Source organism: Perissodus microlepis, chromosome 5, assembly GCF_051167445.1.
Source record: "Perissodus microlepis isolate ML-2025 ecotype Zambia chromosome 5, ASM5116744v1, whole genome shotgun sequence".
In the NCBI taxonomy this organism is placed as follows: Eukaryota; Metazoa; Chordata; class Actinopteri; order Cichliformes; family Cichlidae; genus Perissodus; species Perissodus microlepis.
This window is the reverse complement of record NC_140465.1, coordinates 13,583,904-13,611,110: the sequence shown is the minus strand read 5'-3', so window position 1 is coordinate 13,611,110 and position 27,207 is coordinate 13,583,904. Positions and strand designations below refer to the sequence as shown.

The 27,207-nt window shown below is 42.4% G+C and overlaps 1 protein-coding gene across 7 annotated transcripts in view; it reads right to left on the bottom strand.

Annotated features, from left to right (window-relative positions):
* LOC146386734 (calmodulin-binding transcription activator 1-like) overlaps nt 1-27,207 on the bottom strand; it is a 51,594-nt gene that overhangs the window by 16,839 nt on the left and 7,548 nt on the right. For all 7 annotated transcript variants that reach the window (XM_084927974.1, XM_084927975.1, XM_084927973.1 and 4 more), the window contains exons 3-5: nt 26,936-27,039; nt 4,001-4,068; nt 1,174-1,309 (exon numbers count right to left, since the gene is read on the bottom strand). In XM_084927974.1, coding sequence (XP_084784100.1) covers nt 1,174-1,309; nt 4,001-4,068; nt 26,936-27,039 — 308 coding nt within the window. The remainder of the gene's footprint in view (nt 1-1,173; nt 1,310-4,000; nt 4,069-26,935; nt 27,040-27,207) is intronic.

Here is a 27,207-nt window from a genome sequence, read left to right as displayed (position 1 = left end):
GTACAATCAAGAATCACACACCCACACGATCACACCCACATGCAGCACATAAAGTGGTTGTTTTTGCAGACAATATTGCACACAAACGCAAATACTCAGCAATCTGGCAGTATATAATCCACAGTTAAAACTTGCCCTGTTTTCTTTCTCATATACACACACACTTGTATTTTCTCGCCATTTTGCCTCTTCTCAGAAGTAGCCAGCCCTCTATCTAAAGTGTGTTTTGCCAAAGGCAGAGTGCATTTCCATATATTTCCATTCGATATGAGGAGGCTCTCCATCCAGGGTTATGTTTTTCCTCTCATGCTTCCTGCCGCTCCCCATCCTCCTGCTCCTCTCCCTCTGCTCATCTCGCTGCTTTCCTTGTTCCCTCATTCCTGTGCTCAACACACTGCTTACTTACTTACTTGCTTGAGGGGTCACGGGAAACAGTGACATAAACAATTACTGACCAAGTACCAGGGAGAGAAGCGGCTGCCTTGTGTATGTGTTTGAGCATGTGCATCCATGAACATTTGCAGGGAAATGCATGTGAAATGGGATGTGAGCGTGGAGCTGTGAGTTGCAAAAGGGAATACTTGATCTCAATTATTCCTTTTACGTCTGTGTCTCCAGCTCTCCTTTAATGCAAAACTACTGAGCCCTCCACAAGGATCCATGTGCCTTCTCCTTCGCTCCCCATTCCAAATCATTCTTTCTGTTTCTGACACATGCATGCTCACTCCTCTCACCTCTTGGTATATTCCTGCTGAATAATCAATTTTTGAGCTAGCTGATGTGACTCAAACACACACACTCACTCGCACACACACAGACGCTGCCTTGAGACTGGATCGATACCCCTCTCTGTTCTGCTGAAGGAGGCATTGACATCATTCCTGGCCTCAGGCCAAACACACTCTTATCCTTCACAGAGAGAGAGGGAGAGAGAGGGGAGACAGAGGGAGGGATTGAGACAGGGACAGGAGGAGGAAGGGAGAGAAAGAAAGATTGGCACCACTTGCTCCCAGGTCACAAAGTGGCCTGTAGCTTCGGCATGTGTGTTCGTTTGTGCTACACGTATGCAGCCCCTCCAAGTGAAGGAGAGTGAGTTAGAGACAAGATTGGCAGTGAAACCACACTCAGCGGCAAACAAGATCATCGACTTGTTTTTCCACTGCAGCCTCTCACCTCTACTCCCTGGACTTTCAGCTTCATGTGATCCTCTCGGGTGGTCTTGCCGTCTTTCCTTTTCTTCCAGCAGTACCCATCCTTCCTGTACTTCACCTTTTTACGGTTGTAGAGGATCATAGAGCCATTCTGAGGTCTGACGGGATACAGGATAAAGACGTAGTCAGGTATTAGGTTGGTCATTCAGAATAAATGTCTTTGAAGCTAGCAGCAATGCAGCTCTCTGGGATACTGAACAGAACATGAGTTTTGTGCTGCATTCCTAAAACTTCCCGTAGTACCCAAAAACTTCTGGATTGCTCAACTCAAACAAGAAAAAAAAACATGTTCTTGGTGTACACAGTGACATCAGCGTTACTCTCCCACAGTCAAGTGAGCTGGTCTCATGTGCTCCCTCCCCACTCATACATAGACTCCGGCTCCTACATGTTAATATTTTAGTAGGGTGATTTATTGGCACGGCAGGAACATTGGCCTCTAAGCTCCCATTCCATATACACCTATCAGGATGCTCACACACAAACACACAGGCGCACACCAGGAGCCATGCATGTACACGTACACGTGAGACACCGAGGCTATAGCGATATCAAAGGTGGCAGGACCCACCGCCGTGCGTTCTTTGGGCTCAATGTCAAACCTGCTACCCAGCAATCAATCATTACACTTTCAAACATTAAGGACAGGTGTGTGTGTGTGTGTGCGTGTGTGTGTAGGACGCTGAAAAATGCTTTCTCTGCCTTATCTCACCGCAACAGAGAGAGAACAGACGCGTTAACAATCAATAAACTAACATATACTCACGAATGCTCTCTCGCTCTTTCTCTGGCAGTCACATGCACACAAACACACATTCATACACCTCCTCTTACTGTCCTCGTCTTCATCAACCTCTAGTCTTTATCCCCGTTATCACACCATCTCTTCATTTTCTCTTTTAAGGCTTGTTTGGTTCCCGCATTCTCCCCTCCACTTTTTCTGATCTGCTCATCTCATCTGTTCCCTCTGCTGCTATCTTAACCTGTGCTTCTCCTTTCATCTAATCTCTTTTCCTTTCCTTTCCTTTCCTTTCCTTTCCTTTCCTTTCCTTTCCTTTCCTTTCCTTTCCTTTCCTTTCCTTTCCTTCCCTTCCCTTCTCATATATGTATATGGATTTAGATGATTGCAATTTACTCAGAACACTGTGAGCAGTGAAATTGAATTTACTTTGAGCTGATTTTCTTTGACACCTTAAATCTGTTCTGTTTTGGGGGGTGAGCCTGCCAGTTTCTTAGTGGAGTGGAGACCCCCACCCTCCCATCAAAGCCGAGTTTAGTCTCTGTCTCGAGCAGCGTGAGTCATCTTAGAGCTGCTGATTCTAATTATGTTATGGAGAAGATGGATGATTTCAGATGTGTGTGTGCATGTGTGTGTGTGTGTGTGGGCGGCACATGCGCACGGGTTCATACGTATGTGTGCATGTGTGTGTGTGGCGACAGGGGCGCGTGGATGGTGCCCGTACTGCTCACGAACCCTCTGATTCAAGCAGACATAAATGCTATTGATTGTAACTAGGCTGTGATGTGTGGGATATAAAAAGCTTTTCCACTGTTCCACGGTGTAGCAGAGCAAAAACAGCAATTGCGAGGACAGTGGGAAAAAAAGAAACAAAACAAAAACGCCACAATAAAGAGACAGAGTGGGTAAATCCGGTAAGGGAGGAGAGAAGGAGGAGTTCATTACACTGAACAAATGAAGTATTTCAGTCAAGGGGAAGAAATGAAGGTCATTGATTGTTATCTTAATATCGACCCCCCACAAGTGTGCAAACACATGCACACTTATGGATGCAAACGCACGAGCGTGCACGTGCACGCACGCACAAAAACGTATGCGCTGCACGTAAATGTCACGGGCCCCGTTAGCTGATCTTTCCATATGATGGGATTAGGTGTAATCTGTTCTAATCGTGCCTCATGTCATGTGTAAATGGGATTATATCTAACTGCTGCTCAATAACACCAATATGACTGCTGCTGCTGCTGCTGCTGGGAGACTGAGGCTATACGGCAGCACAACCAATCAATGAGAAATCCATCCACAACATAAACTGTGCTGCTGGCCTCCGGCTGCTCCCGAGAAGAGTCCTTTAGCTGGCACAATAGGAGCGCAGAGGCATATCCTGGGGCTTTCAGCGGTGTCAGTAATCAGAAATGGGGCCACGGGGGTGACCATTTCACTTCCTTAACTTTACTTTTCTTTCTTCTTTCATTTCTTGCTTCCCCGTCTCTGTCATTTTTCATTCTCTTTCAGTCCTCTACTTACATCTGTATTAACTAGAGTAAATGTCAATAAGGTGATTTATCAATAATTCACACTGCCCTTTCCTTCAGTCTTTTATTTTCTCTTCCTCTTTTTCCTACCCACTTTCCTAGCTACAACCTCTCTCCATTCTAGGAAAAGAGCTGCTTATGGTTCATTCGGATCGATGAATATTCAGTTCTGGCATGTGAATCCCCGTTCACACCCCATCTTATATACACAAACCCCCCTCACCCTCACTCATCTGAATTATACATCACTTATCCTAATACATTTACATTCATTAATACTCCATTTCCAGCTGACTAGGTGCTTTACAGTCCAAGCATGTTCTGGAGCATTCTCTACATGTAGAGCAGGTCGGCTAGAAGGACCCTTTGGAGACAGTCGACGTACATCACTAATGTTTTAATCAAACAGAGGCGCTCAGTCATTGAGATTAAACTAACGTGAGCCACTGACTGATTGAGCGATACTGTGTTTTTGTACGTGTGTGGAAATCATTGTCTGCTCTCTCTCCCCTCACCTGGTTTTCGGAGACGTCGTCAGCCACTCATCGTGTTTCTCAAAAGTGATGAGATATGCAGCAATTTCCTAGAGAGACAGAGACAAGGCAGAAAGGTTATATTGGTATGTGTGCGTGTGTGTATCAGTGTGTGTGTGTGTGTGTCACAGAGAGATAAAACATAACAGGTATTTCCAGATGACCTGCTGATGCCCACAGAGAGCGTGTCACTATCTTGATTGCCACGGTGAGGTCTGGGCGTCTGATTGGTCACAGTGCAGCCAGTCAGAAGACAGATATAGAGGACAGACCCTCAGGGCCAACAACCAATCACACTCACTGACACACTGATGTTTCCCTCCACTGGGGAGGAAAAGCTATCTCCTAAACACACACACATGCTACATAAACACACACACATGCACAGGGTGTGTGTGTGTGTGTGTGTGTTCAGACCTATACACTAGCTGAGAGAGTGCGCTGATAGGAAAAGTTTTCTTGTACTTGGCAGTTTCACAGTTTCCCGGCAGATAAAGCTCGCTCCTAACTCGATTCTTAATTCCTCTGGCTCTCTTTTCATCTCCACAGCTCTCCTCTCCACATAACTTCTATTCTTCTTCCACACTCAAATGAATCCAATAAGGAAAAAGAAAGTTCAAATCGTACAGGTGCATTCTACCAAGAGTAAGGAAAAACAAAACGCCCGTACACACACACACACACACACACACACACACATACACAGAGACACAGAGATGCAGCCAAAAGAAACTCTTGTTTATACCTCCTGCTTTTTAGTCGCTCACGCAGCATCGCCTTTTCCTTTCTCTCGGTGAACCCTGTAACCCCTGACTTCCTCCTTGAAACATTGTTCTTTCCCCGACTCCCATCTCACCCACTTGCTGTGAAAGACTGTGAAATGTAAATTGTCCTCTTAAGGCAATCAGTGTTTGAAATGTGGCACAAAGCAATAGTGAAGAAGACATCAACACTCCAGCACTCCTTCATCTGCCCCCTCAGATCAACAGTCTCCTCTCCAGACCTCCTCTGCCTCTTTCTCCGTGTGTGTGTGTGTTTAGGTATTTGTCCCAGTTTGGCAAGAGAGTACTTCAGCTCCACACCGATCAGACGAGATGAAGGGAGGGGTGGGGGGTGGGGTGGGGATGGGGTTGGGGGGGAACAGCTGAAGGGTGCTTGCACTTAACTGGATTGTTTTTATTTTTTTATGTACCCTCCATTCGTTCCTCTCATTCCAACCCCTTACTGCCTCATCCTACATTTATGTGTGTTTATGTGTGCGTGTGTATGTGTAGGCTGGGCTGTTATCACACCCTTAATAATTATCACTCTCAAGCTGGCCACTATTAATGTCTGTCTGTCTGTCTCAGGCACATAAAACTGCTCCGAGTCATGGTTGGCTTGGATGCACACAGGCACATTTTCAGCCAAAGCTCGGCACAAACAACAGACACACACACACGCGTGCACACGCACACGCACACGCGCGCACGCACGCACACACACACACACACACACACACACACACACACACACACACACACACACACACACACACACACACACACACACAAACGCAAAAGGAGTGCCTCATTCATTTATGCATCTATTCATTAGCTGTGACAGGCAGCCACCTCTCCTCCTCCCAAACCACTCCGCAGCAAGTCAATATCCTATACGGCCTCCACAGCTCCGGCCAGGCACTTGTGCCCCCCTAGTGACTGTCAGCCAGTGGGAGGCGGGAGGAGAGAGGAGAAGAAGAGAGGAGACGAGGGGCTGGGAGAGGCAGAAGGATGGGAGGATTAAGAAGGAGGGAGAGAGACTTGCAATTAAAGGCCTGCCCCATAAGAGCCATTAAAAAAGCTAGAAACAGAAGAGTCAGCTGAAACGGCCGCCTGACACATTCTAAAACACACCCACACACACATACACTTTCACACTGCACACACACACACACACACACACTGCTGCTCACTCCCTCAACAGCACTCACGCTCACCCGTGTGAGGAGTGACAGAAGTGAGACGGTGAAGGTCGAACCTCAGGAAGTCACTGTTATTGTCCCAGTAGAAAGCAGTGATGGAGTGCTTTGAGCATGCCTGGTGATGGTGACACACTGACCCTTTAGGAATACTGTGTGTGCATGTGTGTGTGTGTGTGTGTGTGTGTGTGTGTGTGTGTACATGCACGCGCACGCGTGCGTGCATAATAGCTATGCCAGACACACGGACAGGGACGAGTATCTTCCTCAAGGGATCTACTCTAGAAACCCAGACATTCTGCATGTCTGTGTGAGTCTATGTAATAATACATCACGACAGGCCTGCCTGAATGCACACACACGTGCACTATTCCCAACACACACCTATTCCTGTCTGTCTGCGTGTGAGAGAAACTGAGAAAGAGACAGAGTTACTTAAGAAGTATCTAACAAAGCAGAGAGCATAAGTGGGAAGTTAGATTGGAGCGAGTGATGCAGTTAGGGAAATCAGCCTCCCACTCATGCATCACTGAGACCATCTCCCTCCAAGAAACTGGCATGTACAGAACAGCAGACAGACAGCCATACACACACACACACACACACACACACACACACCCATTCAAACACACTCACAGACCTCAGGGAGATTTCCACAGGAGGGATGGGGAAGTTGGGGGGGGTCGCCTACACAGCAACAGATTTATCCAGGAGCTTTCCCCAGGGAGATTCCGTTATAGGGTCTAGCTACAGGCTAGCATGTGTGTGTGTGTGTGTGTGTGTGTGTGTATGTGTGAGAGCATGTGTGTGCGCATGTCTGAAGTCTAATGATGAGCATCACCCCGACAGAGATCGGGGGAAAACAGAGCTGTCTATAAACTGGAACTGTCACATCCATTTGAAGTGCCTCAAATGAAGGCTGCTGCTGGTTCTCACCAAAGCAATCATCTGGCATTGAGCAGTTTATTTTGGCAGTACAGGAGGTAACAAACTGAAGGTCCTTTTCAACTACAGAATTTTGTCTCTGCCTTGCTCCTTGAGTCTTGTATACATACCATATGAAGGGGGTGAAACAAACCGCATTAGTATTACAAGTGCCTGATGTTCACAAGCATTCTATTCATAGAGTTCATTTTGCTTTCTTTTAGCAAGCATAAAGCATTTCTGTTATTTATGTTATACATCATTTATTGGTCTGTTTCATATATTTTTACTTCAAAGTTTCACCGTATAAAACACACATTGCAGTGGCTGTCTCACGCTAAATCCACACGTAACACTATTTGATTTGTGATCTGAAATGTGACACGGCTCATCTCTCAGCATCCCTTTGTGTAACGCTCGTTGCTGACCTCTAAAAATCACCAATGTCATGGAGCAACGGTGGCTTTTTTGAGCAGACTCAAGCTGCAGCAAAGATTATGTTGCAAAGAGAAAGCCGAATGCAGACTAAGTTAGGCTTTGCCTTAAGCTGACATTAATGATGTGAAGTCTATTGTAAACCAGACCAATAATGTCTTGTTTGCACTGTGTTCTCTAACCTGGCTAATTAAAATGTGTGGCTCGAACAGAGAGACAGACAATGACTTATGACGAGGATAATTTTGTTCTGTTCTAGCCACACAATAAAATTTCATCAAGTCTATTGTAAACCGGAGCAATAATGTGTAGTTTGTATTATATTCCCAAACTGCCTCTCTCCCCACAGTGTGTTACTTTCAACAGCCTTTATATTACCTCCACTGGCTAATACAACTGCTTAATGCTGTTTCCATAACAACTGTTGCAAAGCCCCTGATCAGAATTCCTCTCAAGCTTGCCTTGTGTTTATCATATAAACACCTCATCACACACTGAGTAACAAACACATGCACGGCCATGGACATAAAAGACTTATGCACACACATGCATACAAATGGGCCGTTAATACACAAAGTCTCTTGTATACAAAAATAAATATATAAAAACAAAACTAGTCCTGGCTTTGTCTGCCTATCCTCCTGTTCTCTCAGTGACACACTGCGAGACAAACACACAGCTGCACACATACACACACAGACACACATGTTTATGCCGCTATCCTGTATGTCTAACCAAAACCCTAAACTTAACCTTGATCCCATTAAAAGCTGGCCTCCTGCTCCCAAAAAAGAACAGTGGTGCCAACAAGGTTGGTGTGTACAATGGTGAAGGTCATAAAGATGAACCAAACTGGGTGCACACACACACACACACACACACACACACACACACACACACACACACACACACACACACACACACACACACACACACACACACACACACACTATCCTCAAAGTCTAACCCAAACTCTAAAGGTAACCAGGATCCCATAAAATGCTGTTCCCAAAAAGACCAGTAGTTTCAAAAAGGTTGGTGTGCATGCTGATAAAGGTCCTAAACATGGAACAAAACTACGTGCCCATACACACACACACACACACACACACACATATACATATTTAATGTTGGGCTATCATTGAGGGATAAGGTCTGACCTTCAGTGGGGGCCCGCCTCTGTCACCTGGTTGGGAAAGAGACATGTGCATCACATTCATCTCTGTCTCACCCCAGCTCTCGCAGCATTCACGCGCAGGCGCATACGCTCACACTCAGACATGCGTGCACCCAAAAATATCCCCCATGTCAAAAATATACATGGAAGGATGCACAAGCATGAACAAGTGTATACACACACACACAATGCGGAGGCTTAGTCTCTGAAGAGTCTGAGAGTATGTAGTGGCTGCTGCGCATGTGAGTGATGGCTTTGTAATGAAAAAATCTCTCTGCCCTCTCCTTCACTCCATCTCCTTTTTGGTTTGACCTCTTTACTTTCCTCCCACCTCTCCCATTCCCACAGCTCACCTTCTTCTGCCTTTTTCCCCCTCTGATTTTCTCATCTCCCTCTCATCACCCTCCCTTCCAAATTTACAGAGGTCCAAACGGTGAAAGTGGCGACACACACACACACACACACACACACACACACACACTGACGGTATTGAAAGTAGCACAAACTCTTTTAGCGGAGACCTGAGAGCGAAGAAGAGACAGCCTCAATCCACTGGGGGAACATCAATCATATTTTTCTAAGACTTCCCCTCTCTTGTGCACCTTACCTGTCCTCTTCCTCTTCCCTTGCATTTGCATTTGAGGAGACGGCCCCACTCTCTCAGCAGGGGGGGTGAGCACATCAAAGACGGCAACAGGTGTGTGGTGTCAAACACAATGCCAGGAACCCCGCCGCGTTAGGGCGTCTTGGATAAAGCTTGTCAGAGTCCTCAAAAACTCCCGCAAAGTTAACCAGGAACGGGTGCTCAGACACATAAACACTTGCACACACAGGCGGATATTTGAAATTTCAAATGATGAAAGTGCATTTAGCAGTGGCTTTTTTTTTTTTTTTTTAAGAAGAGAAAGCGACTTGGTGGCAGCAGTGGCTCGGTGGGGGGTGAGGGTGCCTCACTGAAGGAGTCCCCAGTGGTTGTGTTAACCCCTGATGCCTCTTCTCGTTGTGAGTCACTCTTCCCTCAGAGGGTGATCTCTGCTCTGCTATTGTTGATGTTATTGTTATTGAGGAGGTTTAGTATGATAAGGAAGGAGAGAAAGAGAGACAGAGAGAGAAACTGGGAGACGGGGAGCGAGAGAGAGAGAGAGAGTGAAAGAAAGTGTGTGCCACCTCTCATTGGCATAAATACTTGTTTACAACAAGACATAAATTGGCACCCTGTCAGTCAGCCTCTCTATTTCTCTTTCGTCTTACTCCCTTACTCTATTTCCTTCCCTGTCTCTCTCCCCCCCCCCCCCCCCCTCTCCTCTTCTCTCCCTCTGTGCTGCTAAGCGTATTATAACACTCCCTGGTTCAGCCCTCTCTCATTACCATATTCTAATTACATTCGTTAAGGGGAGCATTTGGGAGTTTAATGAATAAATTTGAAAGATGGGTCTCTGTGGCGATCTTTAGGTTTGTCTCCTTCTCAACCGACTAAAGATGGGAGCATACGTGTGTGCATGCGTGTCTGCATGCACGTGTGTTTGCGCACCTGTTCAGTACGTGTGTGTGCGCGCACGCACGCTCGGTAAATATGACTGTAGCTGCATTTCAGAAAAAACAAACAAATCTAGTTAGCTCCTGGAGCTCACGTGGAGAAATCTAAATCTAAATCAATTCAGAATTCTGTTTGTTTCTAACAAATAAAGATTTCATGTCATTTGGTTGTTGTTTTGGAGAAGAAGAAGAAAAGAAAACTTGGGAACCACCCATGTTGAAGTCATGCATATTTAACTCTCCTCAAAAACAAGCTGCCAAAGACAAGCATCAATTTACAGATGTACAAATTGCTTGCAATCTCGAGTTTATCTTTTCTACTGACAATAGAGCTGGAGGCTTCAATCTGGGAGACGGGCAGGTGGAGTCATAACAATCATAAGCAAAAGTAAACATGAAAGGTTATCAACCCAGCTCCGCTCACTGGCTTCTATTGTTGTGCAGTTTGATCTGTCTCTGCCTAGGACGAAGCCCTGGGCTGTGGACCTGCGCTCACTCTTTCAGGGTATTGCAAAATGTAATGTACCTTTCACATGGTTTAATAAAACAGTCCCCAATGTGTTCCCAGTTCTGATGATTGCCAGCTTGCGCTTCAAAGAGTGAGGGAGAGAGAGAGCAAAACTCACTTCTTGCTAAGAAATCAAACTTTTTTTTTCAAATGTAACCAAATTATGTGCTTTCACTTGGACAACTGCTTTGATTACTCACAATTAAGCAATACCACAAGCAATAGAATCAAGATGGAGAATTTAATTTAACCAACGTCCCCACAGAATTCATTTTTACTGCAACTTCAATTTAATAAAATGAACATTTTCTTCTTTGGCTAAATAAATTATTATTGCTTATTTTTTAAAAAGATCTCAGACAGTGAATCAGTTTCCTGTTGAACTGAGCAAAGGTATAAACACAAATCTGGAGTCAGCAGAATTTGGGCAGCGTCTTGTGGTAAAAAGTATGGATTTGTATCATTGTGAATTCAGCTTGATGTGGACCAATCCATCCTGATTTTTTTCCAGCACTTCAATTTGTATGAAACTATAGCACCAGGGACAGAGTATACATATCTCGAACAAATTGCGTGAACTGCAGAATGCTGTAGAAGTTAATAGTTTGCAGTATAGTGTAACACTAGATTCAAAGGGGCTCCTCTTCACACTATACTTACAGTAAAGATACATAATGCAAGGTAGAGCCCAGAGTCATCACCTTCTCTTCAAGTACTGTGATTCATGCAGTGGGCGCCAAAGAAGGTGTGCTATCTTTAACTCTTACCGCTACAACATATATATATATATATATATATATATATATATATATATATCAGGAAGAGAAACTTCAGCAAATACTTTATGGTTTATATCTGCAAGCATATTTTTTTGTCTATGGAGACACTGAGTTTACTTAAGTTTGGTTGGCTTTGTTGCAAATACTTCTGCCAAAGCTATATAATATTTGCTAATTGAATGCACTTTTAGAGATTCAAAGGCACACAGACATCAGTCATTGCCTTCCAGGCTGTCCTGGTAGCTTTCCACCTCATATGAACTGTAATGGGGTGTGACTTTCTAGTTCAACATGCAATAACACCTAAGAGCAGGCAGAAATCGTAGCTTAGAGTCCCACAGAAAAAAAAAGGAGGCTGAAGTTGTGTGTTGAATATAGTTAAAACTTGCTAAACCTATAGCCATACTGCCAGAACATATATACTTCCAACAATAGGTAATTGTGCACCTAGGCTAAGTAATACCTGTTTTGTGGGTGGGAAATCTTGCTGCCACCATGTTTGCAGCAGTCATGAGCGATTACTTCCACTCTGTAATCATCTCATTTTTGTAAGAGAGTGATTTTGCCTCGAGTGTTAGGGTTGATTTCAAATAAGCAAACAATATTGTTATTGTGAGTGTCTGAGTCAGACACACAATCCAGAAAACAAGACTTTTAATCTCTATGACTTGGTCAAGATGCAGCTGAGACAAGTGAGATGCGCTGCCTTGAGGTGTTTATAATGCCCCCTTTAACTGCTTTATACTGCATATTGAATCAATTAAAACACAGTATATGCTCTGCCGGTATGCAAATGCAGCATTGCTATCCCATATATAGTTGTCTCCTTGGAGTACAAGATGATGGATGATATATTACAGCTGAGCTGGTCTTAGAGTAATGACACAGCTGCACTACAATACACAACTTAGTGCACAGCTAATAGTGTATATGCAGAGCGACAGAACGCACTCGCACACACATACACACAAATGCCACCTTGTTTAATCCCCCGGGAATCAGTGAAATTTGATTACCATGACTTTTACAAACACACTCCATATGAGAGTAGACATTTCATACATCAGCGAGGGGGGCGAGGCAGGAGAGGGAGGAAGAAGAGGACCGAATTGGGGAGATGGAGGAATATGTAGTGCTAGATCGAAGTGCAGTTGGAGAGGAAAAGACTGGACTCCTGCTGTGAGCCCCTGAATGGAACAGCTCAGATATCATAACTCACACTGAACGTGCAAAACACACACACACAGACACTGAAAAACTCTCTATATATTACGGTAGATGTTGGGAACAGCATATTTACCAGTAAATGTATATGTTTCCCTGGGTAACTCTTGTAAATGTTTACATTTCCAGAATAATGTTAGTGGAAAATGCTAGACACAACACCATGGGATTCACACCTCTCTCACTATGTTTTGTTGTGGATATGATGTTGTGGGCGGCCAATTAACCCCTTTTGCCAACCTCCTCTGAAAAACCGAGAAATAAATTGAGCATACAAACATAAATACAAACAAAGCAGAAATTAATGCTTTGTAGGCTTTAAAACACGCAATCATAATTGACCTACAGTCATGTGAAAAAAAGTTTTCAGAAGTCTCTCTGTAATCCTGTGAAAAATTATGTAAAGTCTTGCTGCTTCCATAGAGATATGGAAGGTGCTCGTAATCAACTTCCCTTGATTAATTGATCATCAACAAGTGTGAGCAGATTTTGGCAGTTTGCTGGTCCAGAGCATTCAGGTTTGGGTGAACACAGTGCAACAATCTTTCTAGCAGCGGATGTCCCTGCAAATCCACTTCAAGGTCAGATCAGCGAATGCTCAGAAAAACTGAAAAAAAAACCCAAGATCTATAGCTCAGACTTTACAGGCCTCAGTTAGCTCATTAAAGGTTGAAGTACATGACAGTGCAATTAGAAAAAGATCAAGTATGGCTTGTTTTCTAGGGCTAGCAGGAGAAAGCTCATGGTAGCAGGACTTTTTGTAATGTTGTAACGTTGGATCTGTAAAAACCACAAGACTTCTGGAACAATGTGCTCTGGAAAGACGAGACCGAAAGTGGAGATGTCTGGCCATAATGCACCAAACACAGCATATTAGCACAAACACCTCGTCCAGGTTTTCAAAGGACTCCAAAGATTCCTCTATGGAGGAATACACCACATTAGGGCCATTGCATAATATTGAAACATAATATTATTTGGTTTTAAAAGCAGATGTTGTGCATCAAGCCTCTTTTTTCCACATTTGTTAGAGCCATCCAGTGCACTTTCATTAATGTATAAAAATCATAGAAATTTTTGTGTTACAGTTTAAGTTTTTAAAGAGTTTTCTGAAACAACTCTGCACCAGGAGAAACATTGTTCACAGTGAGAGTGTAGTACACACCGCAGGAGTGCTAAACTGTTTGTCTTCTTAACTCATTAACAAGTGAAAAACACATTACCATCCATAAAAACATCTACCAATGAATGTTAATCAATTCACTGCTATAGACATTTACCACTGTAACATGCATCTGCTTTATAAAATCATAAAGTAATGAGCAAACAGATGATAAGAGGAAATAAATTAGAGTGTTCTGAATCTACCGCAGTAATCTGACATTTCTTTATTATTACCTTGTATTTTTGGTCTGGAGCGAATGCAGTTGATCTAACCCTGGAAATGCAATTTAACAACAACATGATCCAGTTTTAATTAGAAATAAACCTAGGGACTCCAAGTGGCCATTAGATGATGGAAGCTTATGAGGCCAACACACTTAGATCCAGTGCGATATCACATTAACAAAACTGACAATTTAACCCCACAGCAACTTTACGCAGCAAAAACAAATGTGGTCGGATAAATTTGCATCCCCTTTGCAAATACGTATGAACTTTGATTGCGTTAGTAAAAAATATTTGCGCTGGGATGTTTTTATTGACAATTCTATTCATCTTGGATTAGCTACAACAGAGGCAGTTAAGAGTGCTATGTACAAAATTAACTGAGGCAACTTTGATGGAATAGACAACAAACTGGAAAGTAAATAGAGGTCTCTTCACTCCAGAAAAATAAATATTCTGTGATGTATTAAAAAAAGACAGGCACAACCATAATCTGTGTCTTTCCAAGAATGCAGCGAGAAAAAAATCTGTAGAGACCAAATTAGCATCATGCCAGAAACTGCAAATTTGTAGACAGACAGACGCAGAAATAAAAACCATAAACACTCCAATCATGTCTAGGGGAATAAAATTAAAGACTAGGTTACCATTAATAGGTTATAAATATATATACTCATAGGCCACTTGGTTAGGTACACCTGTTCAACAGCTCGCTAACACAAATATTTCATCAGCTGTCTGTGTATTTAGGCATGTAGACATAGTCAAGATGATCACATGCAGTTCAAAATGAGCATCAGAGAGGAAAAGAAGAGTGACTTAATTTAGAATGGTCTGAGTATTTCTGAAACCGCTGTTCTATTGGGATTTTCCCATGCAACTATCTCTATTTAGATAGAGGCATTTAGACGCACCACCTTTTCACAGAATGCTCTGTCATATCAGGGAGTGAGCTTCTGGAATAGTCTTCCACTGTCAGTGAGGGAAAGTACAAATCTCCCTTTAAGAGTCACTTAAAAGGGTGGCTGAGGGACACACAAACGTGATCATGTTTAATTAATCATGCTTTATATTGGACATGAAAAAGAGTTAGTGTATTACAAAAAGGGAAATAACTATTAGTGTAATGGGTCAGTGCAATATCAAGACAGTCAGGGCATGTGTAACACTGGGGTTTGTGCAATGTAACTGATGTGTTTCCGTTATTGTTATCTATACTGTCCTCTTTTGTCCACTCTTCTTGTAATTGTTTGTTCTAATATAATGTGATCATGGTTTTTGTCCTTGTCACATGATCTGTAAATAGTGTCTCTGTATGTTTTTCCTAACTTGTGTGTAACACCAACCTGCCAGAGGGTCTGCAGATGGAAACTAGCCCAAGGCTATAATCTGGCATATTTACATTAGTTAAAAATGTTCATTAATATGTACTGAACCTCTTTCTAAATAAAATAAATAAATAATAACTAAATAAATATTTCTTACAGAGAATGGCCCAAAAAAGAGGAAATATCCAGCAAGCAAAAATGTCTTGCTGATGACAGAGGTCAGAGGAGAATTGGCAGAAAGCTTTGAACTGATAGGAAGGCAAAAGTAACTCAAATAGACACTATTTGCAATCAAGATATGCAGAAGAGTATCTCTGAAGGCACAACACATTGAACCTTGAAGCAGATGGCCTACAGCAGCAGAAGACCACACCTGGTACCACCCTGCACTGTATCAACAGTTCAGGCTGCTGCTGGTGGTGTAACGGTATAAGATATTTTCTCAGCACACTTTGGGTCCTTTAGTACCGAGCAATGCGACAGCCTGCCTGAGTACTGCTGCTGACTATGTGCATCCCTTTATGAACACCTTTATGTATCCATCTTTTGATGGCTGCTTCGAGCAGAATAACGCGCCATGTCGAAAAGCTCAGATCATCTGAAAATGGTTTCTTGTACATGACAATGAGTTTACCGCACTCAAATGGCCTCCACAGTCACCAAATCTCAATCCAATTCACTTCATAGATGTACAGCTGACAAATCTGATGTAGGATACAATTCCACAGACATATTTTGTTTTCACACTGGTTACACAGCTCTTGTTGATTACTGCTGAGTAGACAACTCCATAATCCTTATACAGTGATAAAGCAGTGTGAAATGTCAATATAAGAACCTCTCTGATGACTCAAGTTACGCTCATGCAGACCCAGATGTCCATCGATATGCTCAGTCTATATTTGTCATATGAATTTACAAACAATATTGCTAAATACTTTGGAACTGGAGACTGCAACCTGGTTGGGCATGAGTAAAAGTAAGCTGTGTTTCAGATCAGCAGACCATATAGATATGACTCTACACCCATACATTGAATAAACAAGTGTACAAGATGTACACATATCTTTATATGATTTATTTATTTGTTTTATTATTTATGCATTGTTGGACTTTGCAGCACTATTTACATCAAAGCTAAGAGTATGTTAGACTGAAACCTACCTTTGTAAACATGAGCAGAGAGTATGAAATATGCATTGACTTCAGAAATCCTGAACCAGGCACATTCTCTACAAGTCCCTAAGCTTCAGCTACTAAGTCAAGAAGAGAAGATGCTTAAGAAAAAGCTCTGTACAAAAGAAAGCCTTCCAACACTCGTTGTTCCTAATTTGTACTCTAATGTCATGTGTAAGTCACAGTTATTTGGCAATATACAAAAGGCAAATTGTTGTTAACATATGCAGTATTTGACTTCTAAAGGCCCAGCAAAGCACATAGTTATGAAAGTTAAATAAAGTTATCTAGACAAAACTCTACAGATGCAGTTCTCAAAATAGGAGCAGAAGGACCAGCTGTCTGTGCACGCACATGAACACACATACACATTTATATGCTTTATCTGTCTCCAATGAATTCAATCTAATTTACACAAGAATCAGATATTACAGAGGTTTTATGTGGGGACATTTAAAGATACAAAAATAGTGTCTCCACTGCACAGCCCAGCTTCTTATTACAGCAGACACTCTGGGTCATTCAGTACTTGGTCGGGTTTGGAATCTAACAGGAAGTTAAAACTCAAAGGCACACACACACACACACACACACAGAAGCACACACAAATGCACTCGGGCACATACACAACACCCCCACACTCACAGTCGCACATTCCCACTGTTTAATATATTTCTGTGTCTCCAGTTAACAATATTTTGTGTCAAATTATAGTGGGCAAGATAAATAGTGGGTCTGTGCAACATGGAGAAAATAGAACAGGAGGAAAATGTGGGGCTTCCAGATGGGTAGGAGGAGAGGAGAGGAGAGAAGAAGAGAGGAAAAGAGAAGAGAGCAGAGGAGACCTTTGACTTTTAACAAAGCCTTTAATGAATCAATTCCTTATTTACAGTCATACAAAGAAAAACACAATATAACTGCACATTTTCACAATCTCACCCTAGCCCACAGTAAACCATTACCCAAGAAACTGAGACCACGCAATTCATTATTCACTGTGTACAGAAAATTTCCTTCACCCCCCCCTAAAAAGAGATGAAATGTTCCAAGTCTGCAACCATTTCATAGTAGGTGAACTCTATTCTGATACGAGCAGACACCAGACTTTTGAAGTTTAACATCTGTAGACCCTGTTCCTTTCATTTTATTCCTCCTGGTTAACACAATCCCTGACCTATAAGAAAACTGACTAGATATGTCTCCACTATGCTGCACTATCTGTCTGGGTTTACAAATGAGAATGTTGTCGTCCCTCACCTGTCCGTACCCAGCCAGAGGAACTAGCCTAGGACAGGTTACCCACAGATTTTGCAGGGTCTCCTGTTATATGGTCTATATGTGCCACATGTCTGTTTGTGGCCCCGGCCCCCACGTGCCACTCTCCACTGGAGAACCGCACTGTGTTTCTTTATAGGTTTGTCCAGCTGCCTATAGGAGAAGAAAACTAGAACAAGATGTAATGAAGCTCCGTTGAGAGCTTTCATACTCGCAGCATACAGGAAATACATATATCTTTGAGGCTTTAGGAAGATCAGTGAGCTGTGGCGTTTCAAAAGATACAAGAGCCACATCTTCTTCATGTTCCTCTACTACAGCGTTGATGGACAGCGTTGGCAAAGGAGTTCAAACCAATGGCTGCGTTTCTGCGGAGCCTACAAATAATGCTCACGGAGACCAGGAAGGGCAAAGCACAAAACCAGTTTAAGAGATGATGGCAACAGTTTTACACTGCTCTCCTGATCTCAACCCTTCCAACTTTGTCAGGCCAGCTGTTGTAAGGATTCTTTGTATGCCAGCAGAGTTAAGCATCCGGAAACTGAGTAAGTGGGCTACAGAACAGAGGCTCTTCCCTCATGTTCCCATATACTTTTGAGCACTCTTAAGCCAGTGGTCTTTAGCATGTCTTTAGCACAGAGGTAGAATGATGAAGTTCCTAATATGTCCATACTGGTAAGTTAAGTTAAGTTAATCAGTCTCTTCTGAATGTCCTGCACCAGTGCATTTGAAGGCTCAAGAAGATTATTCACGACCAGTCACAGCTGTCCTATAGGGGGCTATAAGACAGCTGTGACTGGGCCCACATTCATTTAAACAATCGGGCACTAATTTTCTCCACTACACCCTCCCAGTTTTTCCTCTGCAAATCATCATTGCCAAGAAAAACCCCAAGGCATTTCATCCCCTGTCTGCTCCACTGCAGCCCAGCTGGAAGTAATGGCTGCTTGTTTGCTTTTCCACTCTCCTAACAGTAAACCTTCACACTTTTGCCAGTTAACTCTCACAGAGGACACACACTTACACAGTGGTAACTTTTGTTCCAATATGTGAGCATCATTTTTGACTAGCAGACAAACTAACTGGCATCTGCATCAAAGTTTAACCCGGTGAGATCCTGTCTTAATTGGTTCAAGAGGGGCTCAATGGTGAGAGCATACAACATAGCAGACATTAGCCTAATGCCTCTCTGTACAGGGACTGGTCTGCTGAGTCCCCCTCGTATCTTCAGCAAAACAGACGCATTTGAATAGGGCAACTTAATTCATGAAATACATTTTATTCCAAACCTAAAAGCTTCAAGCATCCTAAACAAATAAAAATGATCCACTATGTCAAAAGGTTTTTCTTGATTTATAGAAAAAAGGCGTACATCCAGACCCTGACATTTGATAGGTCATTTCATGACTCAAAAACAGATTGTCTATTTTTGTGCTTTCGAGAATGTAATATGACTGATTGTTATTGATAACAGAAACCAAAGTATCAAACAGTCCTTCAGTCTATTTGAGAGACATTTTGTAATTATTTTATAATCTGTGCAAAGGAGAAACACTGGACTAAAGTTTCTAAGCAAACCTAGATCTCTCTCTTTTTTTGTAAATGTTGGCAAAACTGCTCTGGAGCAGCTGAGTAGCATTGTTGCAGAGTCTAATAAGTCTCTAAAATGTTTATACAAATCTTTTCCTAACACAAACCAAAACAGTTTATAGGACTCTGCAGGGAGTCCATCGATTTCTGATGCTAAGCCACATGTAAGCTGCTGGACGGCAGTAGACAACTTGTCAAAAGAAAGGGGTGTCTCAGTCGAAGTTTTCTGTGTGTATCTAGTGTTGGCAGTCCTTCCATTACCATATCCATGCATCTAGGATCACAACCGTCATCAAAATGTTCACTAGATTAGCTGCTGTGGCCTGTCAGGAAGCTTCAGGTGTCATCAAATTATGATACCTAACTTCTGTTTTCTAATTTAAAAAAGCATGTTGTTGGCACATTAATGGAAGATATTCCATTTCTGACTGAAGTCCCCTTTTTTTGCTCTTGCTTTACTCCCAAGTTTTGCTGTAGCTCTGCTTCCCAATTAATGAATGTATCCTCAGATAATCAAATTTGGCTTTCTAATACCTGTAAATAGGCGGTTCTGCTGACAAAAGGTTCCAGTTTGAGTTTTCCCCAACTCACACCATTGAGTTACTGATTGGAAGTGATTTTTTTTTCTTAAACCCAAATGACTCGAAAATGACTGACAGACGATCGTTTTTACGAATTAACTGAATATTTAAATGCCAATAATGAAAATGATGAATAATGAAACTACCCTTATTCTTCTTTAGGGAAATAGTCCAAAACCACCACCACAAAACCAATTCCACACACTCACTGGCCACCTTACACTCCATCACTCCCAGCACACAATGTAAAGAGGAAAGGAGGGACAGTTCTAACTGCAACTACAGACACCTGACCTGTAAAACCCAGTTAATCTCGTCTTCTTGTGAACTTGTGCGGGCTAAAATACCAGCATGGCTAAAACTTGCAGAATTTACCATGCACGTCCCTGTTTGCAAAAGCTTGCTGAATAATTACATTTATCAACAGGGATATTAATCTTTGAGTAGAATGGATGCAATTACTTCTTTGTGTTTCTTTACATTTTGGTTAATTTTTCCGGTCGGGTCAGCAGGACAGTATGGAAGTGGAAAATGGAAGTCACAGCAGACACAAAGTGACGCTGGGTGTAATTGGGCTATGCTTGGCTCAGAGAGAGATGGGAAGATAGGAGGGTGGTGGGGTGGGGGTTGGGGGGATGAAGCGAGAGAGCCTGGAGGACTAATTAGTGATTATAACTTGGCGCTCTCCAAACATAAAATATTTCTCAACCCAAAAGACAGAGGAATGATTAAAAATAAAAGAATGGGAATCAAACACAAGGAGCTGTGAAACACCCCTCTGGTCCTGCGTGTGCATGTCTGTGAGTGTAGACGTATGTAGCATGCATGAGTGTGCATGTGTGAGTGTGTGTACTGGCTTCTTTGCCCCCTCATTAAACTATGCTTTACTCTGGTAAACGGCAACAGCACAGAGCTCAATGTCAACTGGAGAGGTTACAGCCATAGGCAGGCTCTGGGACACACACACACACACTGACACGGATAAAGTTTCTCACCAACATGTTATCTAACAAATACTTAGGCAGCACACCCATTTTGTTTAAAAATAAAACTTTCTATAAGTTTCTAAAACCCTTATACTTCTGTCTATGTTCTGACACGGCCAAAAGGAGAAAAAAAAAAGCAGAGTTTGAGCCTTTCACGACCTGTGCCAGGGTGTGTTGCACTTTGGCAGTTTGCACATCAATGTCAAAAATCAAGGGCACAACTTTGGAAAGAAAATGGGGTCATAAGGACTGTAGCTGCGCATCACCAAATCTGAAAATGAACATGAATAGTTTGGGCTTTTTGTTTTGAGGACTGTGCCTGTAACAGTGCCTGACAATTCAAAACAAATGACTAAGATTTGCACAAATAGTCCCTGATTTTTTTAAAAAAGGTTTGGAGTTACACATGTGTGGTATTGTGTGGGTGCAGCTGTCAGAAGAACACATTTCTCTGGAGGGGAGAGAATCAACATTTAATCATTCTGATAAGCTCCAACATTGACATGGAACGATTTCAATTATAAATAGTTTAAAAAGTTAAATAGTGACTAAACTACTACTTGTATATTTAATAGCTGCATTAATACAAAGTATCAGTCAATATCACCATAATATATAATGCAAGCGTGCCAGATTTATACAACAGGTTCAGGATAATTCCCATCAGCTGTTCCTGGATAGAAAACAAGATGACAGGCTAACAGAAAAGCAGTATCTTTTTTTGTTATAGTGAATTAAACTATTTTGTATTTTACTGTCCACCCCAGTGGCTTGTATGACTGGACAGCTGGAGTATCCCCACTGGCAAAAATAAGTGTGCTAGAATGGATCTGCTGGGATTGGCTCCAGAGCCACCTCTACCAGGAATTGGATAAATGGAAGAAATTGATAGATGGAATAATGGATGGATGATTGTTTTTGTTTTTTTGTTGCCAGACAACGATGACACTGAGGCCTGGAGATGGTTACATAACAACAAAATGGGTCAATTATTGGTTCAAAATCCTCAGAGTGGTACTCGCCTAAATGAAAAGTAAAAATGAGTACATTTACATGTTTTAAATTAAAATATTTAATTTAAAAAAAATTGACAAATATTTCAGCTCTACTGCTATGTATGACAGTTTGGGGGGAATTTATTCAGACACCCAAAGCTCCAAGTCAGAGTAACATGGAGTGAAAGAGCCCAAACCATCGAAATTGTGATGTTTAAATTGTGCATACAAAGGGGAAACTCACTGTGAAATGATGTGCTGATAGGATATATATTTCTGAACTGTAAAAGTGTTTTCAAGGATATTTCCCTACACCGCCTGTCTCCCTGGTGGGAGGTCGGTATGTGCCTGCTCATATAAGGCTAATGATGTAATAACCATGCCTCCGACTGATCCAATCAAGCTTCAGCTGGAACTATAACCTTTCAGCCACTTGGGACCGTTCTAGTTAAATAAAGACTATTGTAGCCATCTGCAGTAATTTTTATTTAGTGGAATAGGTCTGTGGGGTGGGGAGGTCAGACAGTTCAGACACAAAAAGAAGGAGCTGGGGTGAATGTGGGTTGCAAAGCAGCTTGCAGGAATAACTGAAGGGATGGTGAAGAGCTCAGGCGGCTCTGTGTAATCAACTTATCTGTTAGGACAGCTGCTGATTTGGACTATATGATCTTTCCAATTAATGCAAAATTAGTACTTGAATATTTAATTTGGACTTTTGGATTTTACTCTAGGTTTAGCTGTAAAATTTTAGTTCTGTGTGAAATTTTTTTTCCACCCACAAGAGCACCATATGACTGCAAATCTTTATGCAAATATTCGACTATGAAAATCTGTTTTTTCTTGTACTTTTTCACACAGCATGTAACAAATTAAAATATTAGATCTATTTGGTGCTTATTCAAACATTTAAATTAATCTTATCTAACCATTCGAACACATTCACAAATATGAATGCAGGGATGAACAGCTGTAATACTCACAACACCTATTTCCCTACACCACAGTCTGAATGGAACAGAGAGGCCTGCAATAATCACTCAGGGTTTCCATAATGGATTCATCGTCTAGTAACTGACAACTGCCAATCTCCCCCTAGTGTAACTTGTTTTTCAGACACTCCTGCCTCATGTTTTAGCCACATTGGAAAAACAGGAAATATCTCCACAAACAGCGGAGTGCTGTGTATGTGCATATTTAATCCAATGTATCTGTTTAATGGCTCACAAACAACAGTAATGGCATTAATAATAAATTAAACATGCACACGTACTCACACACCAGCAACCCAAGCTTTGTTTGGTCTAGAAATTGTAGCTCCCATAAGCTGAGACACTACAGCACGCACGTGTGAGTGGGTTACTGACAGTTTTCCCTGAGATGTCTGCTCTTTACCTATTATTATTGTTGTTGCTATTATTTTTTTTAATTATCATGTCTGGTTGACATGATCGGCAACTCATTGATACCACTTGCAATCCCTCTCCTATCACCTTAAGTGTGCTGCAAAATCATGAATGGTGCACATGCATCATCAATCATATAATTAACACAAATATAAATGCGTGCGTGCACACACACACACACATACACACGCACACACTCGCACACTCATGCACAATCGGTTACCATGAGAACAACTATGCACAAAAAGAGATACACACCCACACACAGGAGGCAGATGATGGTGTGGAACATATATGATTTTTGATCCACTTCTTATCACGTTATTGTCATGCAGCAACACAACCAGACAACGGGCGTGTGAGCGCCGGTAATGAGCCTCTCGTCACACCACACAGCTACGTACACATCTCTGCACGATGAGAACAGCGCATTACGGCAAAAACACTGCCTGTTTCAGAGCATTTTGTTTCATATCATTAAGGACAAAATAGTACCGCTCTCACATTTGCTTTTTCCCCCCCCACTCGTACAGTCGAGCGACATGTGGAGCAGAGTCACATGCAGATGCGTTGTGGCACAGGCAACTGTCATCTGTGTGATGCACTGAAGTCTGTACCAACACATTTGACAGTTGCATCATTTGAATCATAGTGGGGGAGAAGCTCTGAAGTAGAAGCCTTTAAAATGCACATTAGACCACACAATGACATGCACATTTGCACAGTGTGTGTGTGCATGTCTCATATTGAACTGGGGCTTTAAAAAGAATTTTTTAACTTAGTATTCATCTCAGTCTGGCTTCTTAATATACGAGCCAGGATGTCAAGGGTCCCCACAAGAGTAATCATATCTTTTCGTGAGCTTGAGTCACACGATGAGACTCTAAAGTTGGTCTTTGTCTACATTTCAAAAGTTTGATAGCCTCCTCGTGGTGGTGCTCCGAAGAATTTGCTGAAACCAAACAACGAGTAATTCCAGATGGATAGATAACACAGGCTCCACCATCAGTCTGCCCACCTGAGTGTGGTTTGTTATCTAAAACTAGTCCATAGTCTATTACCATGGACAGATACACATACACCCCCAATCTATTATTGAACAAAAGGCTCACGCCTCCGCTCAGCCCTTCAGGGAGGAATCCATCCCTCCATCCCAGAATAATTTCACACATCAGTAGATACACAAAAGAGGGAGAGAGAGAGAGAGAGAGAGAGGAAAGAGAGGGAAGGGAAGGAAGAGAGGAAAGGACAGAGAGCAGGAGGAACGGCCCGGGTAAAAAATGTGTGGGGTCACAGCTCAGTGCTTGTGGGAGACCAAGGTGTCAGGGGGAGCCATGCGTGACAAAACAGAGATCCTTTTGCGCACAGGGAAACAAACGCACACACACACACAGCCACACACACACTTGCAAAGTGATGCACATGCCAAGAAAAAGGTGAAACTAAGGACATATCAGATGAAGACATGTAAAGATTGAATCTGACTTAATAAGAGGCATTCTCGCTCAAACGAAGTCTTAATCTCTTTATCTATCACGCTCGTTTTTCGTAGCCTCACACACACGCGCACGCACGCACGCGCGCGCACACACACACACACACACACACACAAACTAAGGATAATCCTGATTCTGCATGGCTTTTATAAACAGCATGTAAAAACCCAAAAGCCATTGACGATGAGGACACCCAAAGCCAATTCTTGATTTGCTTATGTACAGACATATGGAAACAAAGAATTATATAGAAACACACACAAATGGATCTACACACTAAATAATTACACACACACACATGCATACAAATATTGAAGAGATGTGCCCAAGTAAATAAAATCTCCAAATTTAACAGCTGGCTTGACAGCTGATTGGTCCAGAAACCCCGCATCTAAAAAGATAACATTTCAGGACAATGCTAATTTAATATCCTATACACTGATGACAAAAACTGGTAGATTTCTTTGAATGTCTGCAATTCAGACAGATTAAAAAAAGTCAACAGACAGGGAAAAAAATCAATTCTTTTGTCGCAGCAGCTTCAAAATAATCAATGGCAATAATCTAGGGTTCCTTACGCCGGATGCACAGGCTGAAATACATACATGCACTAAACGCACAGTGAGCATACACATGTCTCCCACTAAGAAAGCACTAAGCAAGAGGAGCAGCAGACACAATGGACTGTTTAAGTATGCGGAAAACTTTATGCCTGGGTGGAAGAGGAGCTTTGAAGAAATCCGCTGAGGGACAACCAACCTCCCCCTGAACTGAGCCTGTACCTCCTCATCAGAGAGGGAGAGAGAGGCATGGGGAGTGGTGTGTGTGTGGAGGGGGGGCAGTGGTACTGGGGGTGTAGAGACAGAAAGAGATGGAGAGAGAAGAGTTGGAAGGGAGACTTAGGGAGACAAGAAGGGAGTAAGGCCAGGAAAAGGGGCAGAAACAAGGTGTGCTCGTCTAATTCAGAGCATTGTCCACAATTGCTTGTGGTTGGCAGATGTGTGGAAGTCCCTAACCGGTAGCAGTCACGTTGCTCTGAAACACACCACACACACACACCGCACATGCACACTGCTTATTCATACAAACACACTGTTCAGTAGGCACCGTGCTTAACTCCCAGTATGACCTTCATTGAGATGGATTGCATGAAAAATGTAATGACTTTCCTGAGAGAAAAACCACAGGCCAAATCAGCTTTGCATTGCATAATAATGCTGGACTTGGTAATCAATAACACAAACACACATCCATAATGGAGTGCACAGTCTGCACATGGAGAAAATGTCTCAGCAGAGGCCAACCACATCACAATGGATGGAGGAAACCACCAGTGGAGGGGCTGTGCGATGCATAAACAAGGAGGTATTGACGATGAATGCCTGCAACCATTTCCACCCATCAGACACTTTTCTAAGCTAACAGCTTAAGTCTGGAAACAACATGCAACTCTGAAAAGCTTTTCGCACGCCCAAAACGTTCATCTCCGGGTTATCCTTGGCCCCAAGTAAATAGCTGTCCCGAACCTAATTTGACCCAATTTTACACTCTTGGCTAAGTTATCTATTGTTCACACAGCAAAGATGATGCTAATTTTGGCCTAGAGCAAAGCGATCTCTGCTCTTTATGAATGAATGGTAGCTGTGTTTGCTTTGGAGCCAAAAACATACAACAGTTTTATCAACTTTCTTTGGTTCCATAGCAAAAAATGTATCTTACTGACCAGACCTTCTTTGAACCTAGTAAAACGCAGCACTAGAAACAATCATACCTGTACCCGCATTCCTTGTTTTTTCAGCCTATAAGCCTTATTGTTTCAGACCTCAAATCCGCTGTTTCCTATGCCCTACCCCAGAATGGTTTTGGGTTACAAAGAAAAACAGACAGCAACATGCCAAATGGAATCTATACTCTGTCAGATTTTCGCTGTGAGTTCAGGTTGCTGATGGTTGTTTTTTGGGCTTTTTTTTTTGTTACTTCCCAGTGTCACAGTTTTAGGATCCCATAATGAAAAGCTGCCATTGTGTTTGTTTACCTCCTCTTCATCTCTCAATGTGACATTAGTTAGAGATGAGTCACCAGCCAGGAAAAAAACAAAAACACTGTTCATCTTTCTGTCACTGATATTTCCCTCTTGAGTGTGTCTCATTCTCACCTCGTTGGTGTTCCAGCGATGGCGCTCCTTGGGCAGAGAGGAACATTTGGGTAGACACTCTAGCAGCTTCTTAGGAAGGTAAATCTTCAACTGGCCGGGCTCATCTGAGGTAGGGAAGAAAAAAAGAAGAAGATTAAACAGGATAAATGACAGACGAGTAGAAAGAGAGGACTAATTGCACATTAGACACCAAGACACCTTGAGCAGAATAGCAGAATTCTTGGATATGGCAAAGGAAAATTATGAGTTAAAATTATAAGTACAATTTTAAA